This window comes from Cryptomeria japonica, unplaced genomic scaffold, assembly GCF_030272615.1.
Source record: "Cryptomeria japonica unplaced genomic scaffold, Sugi_1.0 HiC_scaffold_79, whole genome shotgun sequence".
In the NCBI taxonomy this organism is placed as follows: domain Eukaryota; kingdom Viridiplantae; phylum Streptophyta; class Pinopsida; order Cupressales; family Cupressaceae; genus Cryptomeria; species Cryptomeria japonica.
Window position 1 is genome coordinate 392,050 of NW_026728901.1, and position 16,117 is coordinate 408,166.

General features: G+C 35.8%; 1 protein-coding gene across 1 annotated transcript in view; it reads left to right on the forward strand.

The window, feature by feature from the left end:
- The first annotated feature begins 5,738 nt into the window (after positions 1-5,738).
- LOC131864175 (receptor-like protein 45) overlaps positions 5,739-16,117 on the forward strand; it is a 32,958-nt gene continuing 22,579 nt past the window's right edge. The window contains exons 1-4 of the mRNA XM_059215193.1: positions 5,739-5,811; positions 6,084-6,437; positions 6,653-6,997; positions 7,039-7,304. Of these exons, the coding sequence (XP_059071176.1) occupies positions 5,739-5,811; positions 6,084-6,437; positions 6,653-6,997; positions 7,039-7,304 (1,038 nt within the window). The remainder of the gene's footprint in view (positions 5,812-6,083; positions 6,438-6,652; positions 6,998-7,038; positions 7,305-16,117) is intronic.

Below are 16,117 nucleotides of genomic sequence, written 5' to 3' on the forward strand. Positions count from 1 at the left end.
TTATCTCATGATAATTTAAATGAAGTGAAATTAGTCCTTACAAACACTAACCTAGGTTGTAATGTGGAATAAATTAGACTTTAATTTAATAATAATGGTAAAAAAGGGATGAAATTATCAATCCAATTTTGAACTGTTAGGTTCAAATATGCATGCACGCAAGTGACCTATGTGAATTATGCATTTGTGGGTCTAATCTAGAGTGATGAATGGTGGAGATTTGATATGATTACTTTTGTTTTTAATTGTGGTTTTTATTTTCAATGAAAATTTTGGATCACACTCACTTAAAATCAAACCGTCGATTCATAAATATGCATTGTTAAAATGAAAAGTAATAATATCAATTCTTCATGGACTATGAAAAAATCATGCTAACTAATGGTGGAGATTATTGATTATGTTCATACCTTTGAGATGCATGGAGATTGAATCAAATTAGGATAAAATCATTGAAATTCGATGTAAAATTATGTAGGACATATACTAATCAACACATAAAAGATAACCTAATCAAATTAGGCCTAATACAATCTTTTCTATTTCAATATGGATAAATATAAACTTTAGGAAAATTAAAGAAAAAATTAAAAAAAAAGCAATTTATAATTTTGTTGCCAATTCTTGGATGAGTTTCGATAAAAATGATGTTTCTACTCTATGTGCGATTTTTTTTTTAATATATGAAATTCACAAACTTGTTTTTAAAAATATATTAGAAACTTGAATTTGATTACTATCTAATAATATTTAATTTTTTAATCATAAAATAAAATTATTTTTTATCAAAACTCTATTACCTATATAATTTTTATAATGATAAACAGTTAAACTTTATACAAAATTATTCAGATATATAATTAAATTTTATATAATTTAACTTGTTATCAAATATATCTTAGTGTTCAAAGATCACATGAATAAACCACAATTAAAAATGTTGCTTGATATTCAACATAGATTTTAGAAAAAATGCTTTGCTTGAAAATATCTCAATTCCGAAAATTTAGTTTGTGCCCCTGATTTCTTTATTATTCTTATATTTTTGTAGTATGTTCTATTTTTGTGTGAGTCGTATGATCTGGTCTATGTTTTCCAGCGATCTCAATTTTATGTGAAATCTTTTCTTGGTTGATACAAATATTTGTGGAAATAAAATGCACGAGATTTAAGTTTAATAAAAAATTATCGGTCAATGTTGGAAATAATTAGAATAAAAAACATATAGTCACAATTTACATAGTTAATTTTCCATATTGACACACCATATTCTTGTTTTACACGATACCCATCACATTCAAATTGGAAATATCACTCCACGACCCTCGAATTTGTTGTGCCTTACGTTCACATGACTTTTCCACCCATTGAAAATGACAAAAATGTTACTGTGTTGATGTGGCTCTTTGCATACACGACACTCTTCACACAACAACACTTAACCACAGTTAGCGATATATTCATCATTCTTCTCCCATGATTTCTGATCATCTCTTTTCTTTCATAGTAAAGATAATAAGAATTTTAGTTTCCAAAACAATGGAAGCTATGCTTTCATGTGGCAGAGTTGCATTTGCAAACATAACAATATTATGTTGCTTCACTTCCCCTGCAATTGCATGCCTCCTCCCTGAAAGAAATCTTCTCCTCGATTTCACTTCCCCTGCAATTGCATGCCCTCTCCCTTAAAGAAAACTTCCTGGCACAGATTCAATTGCTACACGTGGAGAGGAGGTGGCTGGTGTGGGCCCATAGCTTCTCCCAAATCCATTCCATCGAGTCTTGTTTAGCACCGTTAATGTTTGAATTCAAACTTTATTCCCGCCCAATGATTCCCATTTATATCACTGCTGTCATGAAATGGTCAAGGATTTTTACAGCCCAGCACAACACAGCCCAATAATTATCAAATATCATAGTTGGAAATGCTATGGTAGAGATTCAATCAAAATGTGGAAGCACAGACAAGGTACGTGAACGGTTTTACAGAATGCCTTGAAGAAATATGATCTCACGGAATGCTGTGATTGCAGGGTATGGAGAAGATCTATTTCTTGAAAAGGATTAAGATGATTTCAACCAAATGAGATGGGCAGGTGTAAAGCCAGACATCGCAACCTTTGCCAGCTTCCTCTCAGCCTCTGCAAAAATGGGAGCTTTGGAATAGGGGATGGACATCCATCACAAGAATTTATTCAGATCCTTTAGTTGCAACTATCTTGACTGCCCTTTTAAATATCCGTGCAAAATGTTTAAGCAAAGATGAGGGACATGAACTGATTGACAAAAGGCCATGATTGCAGGATATGCAAAATCTATAAGCATAGGAAAGGCACCTGATCTGTTTGACAAAATGCCTCAGAGAAATAGAAATATCTTCTCATGGAATGTCGTGAATGGGATACTAACAAAAGATTTCATTTATATCCACCAAGTTCTATAAAAGATTGCATTGGACAAGCCATGGGCAGATAGTTTTTGAGCTTATTAATAGCTTTACAATACTTTGCAATTTTGAAAGATACCCTCGAAACAACATTGTATTATCCATATTTCTAAATGATACCATGGATACCCACTTGCTCCATTTCTTCTTGAGCAAAACAAACACTCTCCCATGTTTTGCCATCATGACCTACCTAATAGGTCTAAAAGACAATTTTGTTCATTTGTAATAACAATGCAAGTTCTTTTTCTTATCATAAGGACTGTTTCTTACCATTCAACCCAATTATATGTAACCTAAATTACTATTTTGTAACAATCAAGCAACATTATAGTTCAAATTTTGCTCTGAAACTAAATTGAACCTTTCCTTGTGGGGTTTCCACAACCTCAATTTAATTTTCTTACAAATCCTCCATTAAAAATCTTGGAGAATGAGATGATAACAAAAACACAAATTAATTAAATTACAAGGCTTCCAAAAGCAACAATTTAAATGCATCTCGAGTAAACAAAAATATTCCACCCATGCTTCTCATGCCACTACTACTTATACTTTTAAATCTTCAATATATTAGTGAAGCAATTTGATCAATTTAAGAAGAAAATGGATGTTATCTGTGCAACTTTGACTCGATTATATTAAATAGATGTTTCTTATGAAGAAAAGGATTGAAATTATTAACTATAGTCAATGGGCCCTTGAATTGTTGGTGAAGTCGAATGGTTCTTAATGAACCCATCAAGGATCAAGTCTTGCTAAGTGCATGGCTCCAACATCTTGAAATAGGATGAGGTCGAGATCGTGCCTTGGGTGAATTTGGATACCCCTTAGTCCTTGGCTCTTATGATAACTCTTGTTCTCTACCAATAAAGAAAGAGGAGGACAATTTCATTCTTCAATATATATGAAGAAAGAGAAATTTTCATCTTTATTATCCAAAGAAGAATAAGAAATCAACTTTTAACAATCTCAATGCTAATTGATTTGAAGGCACTACTTTATGAATCAAATAGTTTATTTAGGATATTTATAATCTCATCATTTCCTTTAATATTTGTGTTGTGTTGATTTTTGATTCCTTAGGCTTGCCTAATTCTTTTCTGTATCATTTCATTAAAAAATTTGTGAGATATTCTATCTATTATTTTTTCTGTAATGAATTTTTTATTTATAATGCATGTACAAAAGATTGGTTTAACCTAACTTCCTATAAACTAATTATATCTAGCTATATTAAATTATACATTTGATTAGCATTTGGACAAATCTCTCCTTATACATACCCGTGCATAAATCCTTGAATCTCCCTACACAATTAATTCATCTAAGATTTCAATTTTTTTAAAGTGAAATGTCAATCTACTCCAAGATTGTGCATTACCACTATTCTTGAAGAAGACTATAAATTCTAAATATATTGAAATTTATTGGATTTTAAGATCTAATAAGTCAAAACAATTGATAATTTTTCAAGAAGAGGCCTACACCATTTGACATCCTTGGCCCTCCATTAAGGTCATTATCCCTTTCCATTTTATTAGATAATTCTACTAGAAAGAATCCTCTTGAGAGGAATTTCAGTGTATAGGATTCTCCTATTTGATTTTCAATTTAATTTTTCATTTTCCTTTTTCAAGATAGGAGCCAATAAAATTTATAATTTCAGCAAACTAAATGAAAGATGAATTTCATTCTCTAGTCAAGAGCAAACCAAATGAAATATGAATATCATTCTCTAGGCACAAATTATTAGATGAGGATCTTGATTGATGGAATAGAATTATTGTTAATTTTCCCTAGCCTCACTTGCTTCTCTTAACGTTGATTTCCTTTCTTGAAAGGTGAAAGATTCATTAGTCTGTTTCAAGAACTATTTTCATGGACATTATTAAAAAAAAAATTTGTTGAGATATGATTGATTATTAAAAAAAAATGACATTCTTTTCTTTCCTTTTTGCCACTCATGATATTCATGTATTATTTTTGTATAAGTGTACTTCTTCCTATGGAGTTGTTCAAATTAGAAAGATTCTTCTTGCCTTTTTGTGCACCTTTTCTTGGAATTTTTCCTAACCATTGCTAGTTTATTTCTCAATTATATTTTTCATCAAATTCATGGTGATTATGCTAATGATTTACCAAACCCTCAAAATTGGTTCATAATTTGTTGCTCCAATTCACTCACATGTGGTTTCTCACTATTTCTTATGGAATATTTAAATTATTTGTATATTTAAATGGATATTTTAAGAACTCATTACATATTAACACGTTACAGTCACTATTATTATTTATAAGTTTATAGAGCCATTTTTTATCAACTTAGAGACAATCTATAATTGGTTATAGAGCTTACTAGGAATATTTTCATAATAAATATGCCCTCAATCATAAACCCAATTAAATCAAAGTTGCACACATTATGTTTCTATCATCCTTGAATTTATGCTTCATTAAATTAGTTTATTAAATGGTTCAATATAGTGCATAATTAAGGATGATTAGGCTCTGTAAATCTAATTAAAATAAATTAGCATGCCTTAGGGATTTATTATCTTTAATTTGACATGTGATGTGACCAATAAAATTATTTGTTTAATCAAGTGTTCAATTGCAACAAGCCCTTTATATGAGTAAGGGAATTTGTTATGTTTTATGAATTAGTATGTTAAAAATGTATAATACCTTAATTGTTATCATTTAAGGAATTAGAGTTACATCAACTAAAACTTGATTTAAAATTAAGGACATTCAACTAGGTGAAATCCAAGTACTGTGACACATCATGATAAAAGAAATGAATAGCACTAGCCTTTGGTCTAACTTTTAAACTTGAAGTACATGAAAGTGACATAAATTTTTAATGCATTTAATGTTTTTATTTAAATTTTAAATAAAAATATTAAATTATATTTCAAAAATTAACATTTTCTTTAATAATTAAAAAATTTCAAAAAATGATACCATCTCAAGATATATTATGTTCTCTAGAACATCATATTTATTTATTTATTTTAAAAATTATATATATATATATTATATTTTAATTTTAGATAAAAAGTAAGAGACCATCAATAATAAATATATTATTTAAAATTCAACGGCTTGTCCGTGCTTCCACAGTTTGCATACGTTTGTCAGAGCATTTGCAACCGTGCCAGCTCACCACATAGCTCCCATTTTGGTACAAGCTGAAAGAATGCTAGGAAATAAAAATTGCCCAGAGGCTATTAGCAAACACGTACTGAATTCACTATACTTACTGGGCGGGAGAAATTTGAGAATTTGAATGCTAACGGAAACGGGACAAACGGCAACGGATGGTGGCAAAGGGAATGGGCCCACACCTGCCATACTAAGCGGTCAACGCTTAGTGTGTGCTGTTTAAGGGTGGCTGTATCTTTCTTACAATCACTTAACTGTAAACATTGACTCAACATGGATTCCGCAGTTTAAGCTTTCCTCTTTGGGACTAGGTTCTTGCAATTTAGATAGAATTCCATCCTTCCTTGTGACCCAATATAACTTGGAAATTCTGGACCTATCTGCTAACAGTATCCAAACAATATTCCATCTTGGATATGGAACTTACCCAGCCGTTATAGTTTGAACCTTAGTTGTAATCAATTAACAGGGTCATTGCCATCTAGAGTAACCTTACCCAAGTATTTTGGCTATCTAGATTTGCACAATAATAGCTTAAAAGGTGCTCGTCCTCTTCCTCTCGCTGGAGCTTATCTGCTGGATCTGTCGATGAATCAGTTTAATGGTTCTATTCCTAGTCGCATCGGTGCGTATCTTGAAAATGCAAGGTTCTTATCCTTGTCGCGGAATAATCTCAGCGGAGCGATTCCAGATTCTATTTGCACTCCATATTTGCAGGTTCTTGACCTTTCAAAAAATACGCTGAGCAGTGTCATTCCTCCTCATTTAACCAGGAATTGTTCTTCTCTTAGTGTTCTAGATTTGGCAGAGAATCATCTGGAAGGTATGCCAGCAGAGTGGGGCAACATTACAAAGATTCATACATTGAAGCTCAATGGTAATCATTTGAGAGGAGTTATTCCCTCATCCATTTCAGAAGGCTGATCTCTGCAAGTATTGGATTTGGGAAATAATGATTTGGAAGGCACCCTTCCCCACGCCAGGTAATTGGCCTTCCGAATCTTCAAATTCTGGATCTTTCTGGCAACAACCTTTCAGGACCCATTCCAAGAAACCTTACAAATTTGCTCGCAATGGTCAATGCATCGCAAAGTAATCCAGACTATCTCGAAGAATACACTTCAATTGGTGCTACATATACAAATCAGATTAAAATTTCCTGGGAAGGTTGGGATGTTGAATTTGTGAAAGTTCTTTTCATTCTTAAATGTATTGATCTTTCAAACAACAACTTATCTGGGAGCATTCCTCCCGAAATGGGATCTCTTCAAGGCTTGATAGCCCTTAACCTTTCAAGGAATGATCTCAGTGGCCGAATCCCAAAAACATTGGGACGCATGGATCAGCTAGAGTCTTTGGACCTCTCGCTAAACAGGCTGAATGGCAACATTCCATTAGAACTTCAGTTGCTGAGTTATTTGCAGTTCTTAAATCTATCTTACCCCACGGGGGGCAGTTTCTAACGTTTGGGGAGTCGTCCTACTTGGGCAATCCTAAGCTAAGTGGGATTCCATTTACCAATGTAACCGTCTGCAACAACTCTTCTGGCTATGGCAACTGCACAAGTATTGAGAGAAGTGGTGAAGCAGAGAACTCAGATGGTGAAATGATAGGATGGGCAATCGGACTTGGATTGAGTTATTGTTTGGGATTCTCTATTGTGATTGGAATATCGATCTTCAATAAGAGGGTGAGAAAGAGAGCCTTCCATTTGTATGATGTTGTAATTTTAGCTCTCGATCGGTGTATAAGAGGGAATAGATAAAAGTATATAGCATTGTATAGAGTGTTTTGTTAGTATATGGAGTAAGTTTTCTGTTTGTTTTGTTAGTATATGGAGTAAGTTTTCTGTTAGTGTAGGGACACAAAATTTAATAAGCATAAGGGGAGCCAGAAATCGTTGGTGTTTCTATGATGTAAACATCGCGAGGCGTAATATAGAAAATTCCTTGATTTTAACTATTTTAGTGCCTAATTGTACATGTTTTATTTTTATTATTTTTAATTTAATACGTAAAATGTATGTGTAAGGGGTAAATTTGTATATGAAGTAAAAAATAAAAAATGTTTTTTTTTTTATTGTAAATATGTAATTATAGTACCTTATTTTATTTTCTTAGTACATTGTTAGATTTTTATTTAAAGATTTATTAATTACTTGGTATTATATATCATTTAAATTTCCATCAATAATTATCAATAGATAGTTCAATTCAACTTGTCTATTTCAAAATTTAAATCTTTTATTTTTTGACTGACCTTTCTATGATAAAAAAGTTATTATGATATAATGATCCAACCAATTAAATCACTAATGAAACAATTACTTATCCTTAAAAAAATGGCATTTAGAAAAAAATAATATCATCCACTCTAGAAATTCATTTTCCAATAACCATAAAAAGAACATCTCAAATTCTATGTCTCTTTATAATAAAATTGTTTAGAGTTTATAAAAAGTTCTTGAGATTATTTCTTAAAATATACCCTTCTCTTAATTTATATAAAATCTATTTTATCTTATCTTAAGAATATACCTATCTCTTCATGTTACTTACAATCTCTATTTGATGTTCACTATAATTATAAACGACATGATATCATATATCTCATGTGTGTGTGTGTGCACGCACACACGTGTCTCATTTTGAAATCTAAGATGTAAGAATTCAAGAATACAATATCGACCACCTAATATATTTTGTAATTAATTTTTGTGAATTAAATTATGCAGAATAGTTTTGAAGATCAACATTTTAGATCATACATCATTATCTATTTTTAGTATGAGAATAATAGTGATATAAATTAATATCAAAAATTTAAATATCAATTATGAAAACATAATATTTCACTTAATTCATATTACTATTTTTAAAAAAGAAACATAATGATTTGAATTCAATTTCAATTATTTTTGTATAATGTTTAGTATAAAAACTAGCCTCTTATTATAAATGCCTCACTTTTATGAAATTTGAAAAAAATAAAAAATCCATAAGGTTCCTTCTTATCCTCGTATCTATGGGGATACTGATCTTAATAACCCCTTGCAAAAGTCTATTGAGATCGAACTAAGCAGCTTGCATTGGTTTCAACACTTGGATTGTGAAGCTCTTCCTTAAATTGGTGTTAGCTTTCCCAAGTTTATGAGAATCTCGTATGGAATTGTTTTAAGAGGGCCTCTGATGTTTGTCCCTTATATTCTATGTCTTCCAAGTATATGTCTATGGTAAAGGGCAACAAACTAGTGTCTAATATGCGTACGAAGTCTACTAAGTTTATTCTTGTAAGAGATTTGAATAAAGTGAAAAAAGTTGCTTGAAAGAAGAAAGGTTTATCTAAAGGATATTTTAATAATATATTTGATGTTTTAGAAACGTTTTATGACATGAATTTAAATGTGCTAGGCAAAATTTTAGAAATTTCTACTTTGCGTCCTTCTTCTTTTGTTGTTGATGTATCTAAGGAAGTCCTGACTCCTTCTAGTGTGCATTCTATTATTGGGCTACTAATCATAAAATGTCTGTTCCTTCCAAATATGACTTGGTGGATTCCTTCAAATTGATCTATTGCTTATTTTGCAGTTGTTCCCTTTAGTTACCCTACTTATACTTTACCTAATGGTTGTAGGATGGTTCATGCAAATGAGAATCTCAAGAAAAATATTCCTCTTCCTTTGGGTCTTTAGTAGTAGAATCTCAAAAAAGATACTTTGGACAAGAATAGCAAGGTTGGGAGGAAAAGTTATCAAAATAAAGTAAAGTTTTTGGGTGAAGCTTTAGTAGAATTGGATGATGTTCATCCTCTGGACTTGCATTTCACTGACTCTCACTAATGATTATCCTTTCATGGAATGCAAGGATTTGGGTAGCACCTCTTATCAAATAGTTTTTTTCAATCTTGTTCAACATCATGAGATGGTTATTTTGTTCCTTCGGGGGACTAAAATTTCCATGGATGATATATGAAGTCTTTCTTACACTTTGTCAAAGGGATGCTAATGTTAGTATGTGGGGGTGATAGGGGGAAAAGGAGGAGTGACCTCATCAACTTACTTCTATATTTTTCATTTCTTCCAAGCACTCACTATCCTTGGTGGACAAATATTTTTCTTCTATTGATCTTATTCTTCTTTCTGACATTAATGCACCAACATATTTTTACAATAAGCTTAAGTTATGGTCTAATTTATATCTTTTGCACACTTTATTTGTTTCTCTTCTATGGATTTTGGATGAAGACTTTAATTCTATTCTTTCTCTTGAAGACATTATTAGAGGTCTTAGTTGACTAGATCAATCTTTTATCCTTTTTAAAAACAATATTTCATTTCTCAATCTTGTGGATGTTAATCCTATTGATGCCTCTTTTACTCGAGTAATTGTCATTCTTTGGAATAAATTTCTAAAAGATGAGATCATTTTTTTTTCTTCTTATTACATTAGTGATAAGTGTCTCACAACTTTTGAAAATTTGGATTCGATTCTTCTCTTTTTCCTATGAAGAATCATGTGTTTTTTTAAATTTCAATTAATGTGGCTACAAGATCATGCTCTCTATGAACACATGTCATAATGGTGGAATTTGGAAAAACCTCCATGTGGTAATTCCAATTACTAATTCTCCAAGTTACTCCAATTTATAAAATTCCAACTCAGAAGGTGGCACAGTTCTAGATTTTGGAATATATTTATATAGACGAAGCCAGATTCAATCTCAGTTGAATAATGTTACTTCTCTTATTACAGATTATGGTATGACCATGGATCACCTTCGAAAGGAGTCTTCTTTATTGAAATGACTTCATGAATGGGAGCTTTGTGAAGATATTTTTTGGAAACAAAAATATTGCATCACTTGGCTTTAGGAGGGTAGTCAAAATACTACTTTCATCCATAATTATGTCAAGGATAAGAATTGTATTAATCCTCTTTTATATGAGGTAGAGGAAAACCCTTATTCTTGATGCTCTCAAAAGAGCATAGAATCAAAATATTCTTGACAAAACCAAGAGGAAATCCCATCACTATGGAAGTGGAACTTATGAGGGGTTTGAAAAAAGAGTCCGTAATCCCAAAAACCAATATATAGATCAATGTAACTTTGTTGAGTAACTTTGAATCAATGTCAACACAAACAAATTATAGTAAAAAGAAAACAACTTCTAGATTTTGTGATATCATTAATATAAATGAACTGGCCAATTGCATCACCAACTCGTTGGATGATACGTTAATTCTAGAATTCCAATGGGAGTTATGAAAATTTAACTCATATAATGGTCAAATTAAATTTACTAGCATTAAAATCAATAGACCATCTTTGAAGGTGAAGAGAATTCTTACCAGAAAACCAAGGACCACCCTAAAGAACGCAAGAGAATCCCTCATATAATTTGAAGGAGAATATGAGAAATATGTTCAACAAAGATTACACATTTTGTCTGAACCATTCCATCTATTAAATGGGCTCCTATAGATAGAGTCAATGTTTGGCTTGTGACCAAGAAACCTCCCAATGAGTGAAGACTGCAACCTAGAAGAAGTTTTGCAAGCCCAAGGATCTAATAAAGAGTAGAGTGAAAATAATCCAAAGAAGAGATCCTTTAGAAATTACATTCAGTGGTATTGGAAGGAGAAGACACTCTAAGAATTGAGGGTTTGCATAGGTGAAGGAAATAATTTGGTGAAACCCAAACCAATACTAGGTAGAGGAAAAAAAACCCTTATGTACCCAACAATAGGGAACAACACCAAAAATTGCTTTACAATATAAATAACTTTAGTTAAATGAGAAGAGGACCCAACATCTAACTTGCATTAATAAATAGGCATCTAAGGAGGATCAATGTCGTCGTCCACAACCTCAAAAAAAAGTCTGTAAAGTAGAGCCCTTCTAGCCCCCAATGACTACCTCAACACAAGACTCCTCAACCAAATCTAACCCATGAAGAGGTAAAAACAAAATCATAAGAGGGGGAAAGAACATGAAAAAAGTAGGTGCAAGGACATAGCGGAAATTTTAACACTTGACAAAGTGGGTATTTTGATACTTAGCTTAATTGAGTATATCTAATAGTAGCTCATCGTCTGATTCACTCTAGAGAGCCTCCTCATCCACCTAAATACCATCAACAACAAAAAAAGTAACATCCCCAATAGGCAAGAATCCCCAAACAACAAACTCAAAAAAAACCTTATCACCCTTAATAAGCCCACCCTAGTATTCCCCTAACTCTTACATAAGAAGAAACTCTAGGGTTTCTCCTCATAGGTTCCCTTCATTGTTCAACATTGTGCTCCACACTTTTATTTTGTTTGTGTGTAGGGGAAAAAGTGAGACTAGGTTAACATGCCCTAATCCTACCTTTTGACACACATTACGGAATACGAAAGAGCCTAGAGATATCGCACAATTGGCTACTTCTTTTTGTGAAAGAGAGAGCCATGGGATATCTATTAGGATTTCTATTCCCTTGTTGAAATTGTAAGATCAAGTAATGCAAGTTCAAACCCTAATCCCAAAATGCAAGTATGAACTAATAACAAGATTGCAGAATTGAGATTAAACAATGAACAGCTGTAAATACACAGATGAAATAAGAATGCAGATATGTACCTAGAGTCAAAATCGGACTGAAAATGTTCGGGACGGGAGCGCGGGCGCCACTATCCTGAAAACTGCACCGGAAACTGTCGTTCTACACTCTAAAACACTGTCAGAAAGCTATCTGAAAGCTGTCTGTCCGGAGGACCAGGGCGCCCAGCGCCTCTGTCCCAGGGACCAGGGCGCCCAGCGCCCCTGTCCCAGTCTTCTGCTCTGCAATTTGATACAGAGTGCTGTCTCGACCTTCTCTCTCCGGATCTGTATCGCGCGGCGTCGTCCGAATCCCGAAACCTGCAATGATATCTGAAACAGGGTGTATGGGCGGCTATATAGGGTTTTGCCTTAGTCAAACCCCCGCTTCGGTGATTTCCACCTCCACGAATAGCCGAGTTGTTTTGTAAAATGTATTGTGTGTGCAGACCTAGTGTGTGTGCAAGGTCCTAAAATGCAAGAAAGCAAACTAGAGCAACCTAGAAAGTAAACCCTAATTGCTTGTAAATGATAACGTAAATGCTCTAAATCAAGATGCAATGTGATCTAAAGCATGAATAAATGATGTATTGAAGCTTATGTAAAGACATGAAAACAACATGAAATCATACCCAACCCTCAAGGGAGGAGTACAAGCCAATCTTCAGTCGGTAATCTCCTATTGTTCTTCAATGTCTTCCAAGCCCTAAGTGGATGAATGAATTTGATAGATGCTTGATAGAAGGATGTTGAATGTTGTTGAAGTCTTCAAAGATCTGCTCTTTCGCTGCATATGAGGTTCCTCAAAACCAAAAATTAGATCCCTTCAAATGAAGAAAGAGAGCTCTTATGTAGGAAACCCTAGGTCGTAAATTCGTCTTTTGGCTGACCTAGAGATTGAATATCCCACCAATTTCTTGGGGTTAAGCTTTATTTTATGATTGGATCGTGCTCCCAAAATTTCGGGAAAAATGTCCGGGACCATGTGCACTCCAGGCGCCACGGTCCCGACAACTTTTCACCAAATTTTCAGGGCCGTCGGATATGATAATTTTAGAGAGAATCCCGAAGTTACAGGTGATTTCGAGATGTTTTGACCCCAAAATCAAGCCCCCAAGTTCGAAATAGGACTTAATTAGGGTTTTTGATTGAGTGATGTATTGGAGGAATAAAATGCAAAGGGCACGCTTTAGCGAAAGGGCCCAACTTTATGATGCAAAGGACGATGAAATAGGACCTTAGACCTAATTAATTTGATTAATTAAGTGCTAAAGGAGAAATGCAATGCAAAATGCAAAATGCACTAAGGCGGGTGCTAAACTAGGTGTGAAATTGTACCACCCTAGCAAGTGCGTACAATTTATGACGCTACATTTAGCCCCCACTTTAGCAGTCATATGAGTACTACATGCATATGCAAGCTAAAGTACAGAAAAGTAAACATCATTTGAAAAAGGATATATCCATAAGTTGTCGGAAGAAGCCCCCAACGATATCTGCAGTACACAGTTAGGAACCGCACCCTACAAAACACACGTTAGATCACAAAATCACCTAATGCTTACTAGGGAAAGTGATGAAATCTGTGAGTAGCTATATGCCCCCCCCTATTTCGGCTTGCTTATTAGGGAGGTGAAATAGGGTAGCATGTTTACTTGTGACAAATTGTGTAAGAGAGTATTGATGAGGGGTGTTCACTAAATAGGCTTTATTAGAGCACTTTTTGGAACATCCCGAGAGTAGGGGAAGGAAAATACGATTCCAACGCAACAAACGGCTCGAAAATCGCATCTCCCAAACCCAAGTTATGATAAAATGAATGATAGAGGAAAATTAGGGTTTCAAAAGTGAAGATAAACAAATGAGAGTATATACTTTGAAAGTGACACTTACATTTGTCACTTTGTTGATTTCAGAATACTATTCAGTGCAGCGGAGCCCACATAGCCATCATCATGCCTTCACGACGACCGGAGCATCCCACGAGGATCAAGATCCTGCGCCAGGCCATGATCGACGACGAGCCACTGGACAAGGTGAGTTGACTGAATGTTTGACTTTTAATTTTTTTGCATTTTGACTCTTTTATGATCGTATGCGGGCCTTGAAGGCTGACCGGGGCCCACCCAGGGCGCCATGGTCCCTGTGGGGCGCCCTGGTCCCCTCAGGGCGCCATGGTCCCCTCAGGGGTGCCATGGTCCCTTCAGGGTGCCATGGTCCCCTCAGGGCGCCATGGTCCCTGACAGGGCGCCATGGTCCCCAATCAGGGCTTGGCGAGGGGTTTCAAGGCTGGCATACGATGTTCGATAGTTTGCATTAATGATTTTGATGATCGAGTACTGATTACGATTATGTTTTTGTGTTGCAGGGTCTCCCGTACATGAGAGAGCATACAGCGGGACATATTCTTCACAGTTTGCGAGATCAGATTCCGCGGCTGACTCAGGCAGAGAGAGACACACTATCGATTGTGGGATTGTGGTATGTGATCCTCATGCTAGCCATTCGGTTCCATCCTGCGATGCTGATGGCATTGATGGAGTGATGGGATCCTGACACATGCACTTTTCACCTTCCAGTAGGAGAGTTGATGGTCACACTCGAGGATGTGTACCGTATACTTCGTCTTCCTACTAGAGGAGTGATTGTTACATACGCGACCGATCGGTCAGTGGAGGATCATCAGAGAGAGCAGGTGTATTGCATAGGGAGAGTCATGCCAAGCGAGACGAGAGGTCGCATCATGGTCAGCTGGCTCTTACATCCTACAGGGGAGGTACCCCTTCTGAGACGCCTTATGATCGCCATCATAGCACTAGCCGTCTGCCCTAATGGGTGAGGGACGCACATGCATGGGGGTCTCACATGGTGTATCAGAGCGATGGAGAGACATAGGAGAGTGTATGCTTGGGGTCGGAGTATGCTTGCACATCTCTATCACGACCTTGAGGAGTACGTATTCGGATAGGGTTTCAGTTTAATGACATGCACACTTCTGCAGGTGTGGATTTTAGAGCACTTCACATGCACCAGGCCCGTCGGCTTTCTGCTGAGTACAGCGAGCAAGTGACCTAGGGTGTTTGCTTATCCACTTACCAGCGAGTGGAGATTTGGAGATTTGTTATATTGGAGAGTGGTTTTTGACAGACTGACAGCCGAGGTGACAGTGTGGAGACCGTACCTACGGATGCATAGATGGGATGGGATGGAGAGACAGTTAGCATGCCTACAGAGGAACCGCCTACTGCGGGGACGATATTCACACATCATAGTCCCATTCTACTTCGACCGAGTACGGAGGCAGTTTGGGCTAGAGCAGTGTGTTCCAGCCGATGTGCCCATCTATACTCGATACTCACGGGTCCTTCCCAGACCTAGAGCAGTAGCGAGACCGACGATAGATGACATCGAGACTACAGACTTAGAGGGATCAGATCAGGATGTAGTCACTGATTATTCTGCAGAGCCTGGAGCACAGCGCAGGTACGTCTCATGGTTTATGAGATCATATCCAAGTCCTATCTTTCCACCAGATCATCCGACAGGCTATCCAGGCCCATGGAGACATGGAGACCGAGACGAGGACTAGGGATCCAGGTCAGAGGAGCCAGAGGAGGGAGAGGGTCATGAGGAGGTGGGAGATCCTGATCCACCTACAGGCGATCAGCCCAGTGCCGAGGAGGAGGAGGAGGAGGATACAGATAGAGAGGAGGACGAGGAGGATGCAGGTGATGATGCGGATGAGGACGAGGATGAGGATGATGAGGAGGACAATGAGGAGGAGGATAGAGATGATGAGGAGGAGTCGGATGCAGCTCCCCACCATTCAGGAGATGATACCATAGCTCTGGATCCACCTCTTATTCCCCAACAGGGGGAACATGAGGCGATACGGAGACCTATTCCTAGTATCGTCCAGCCTAC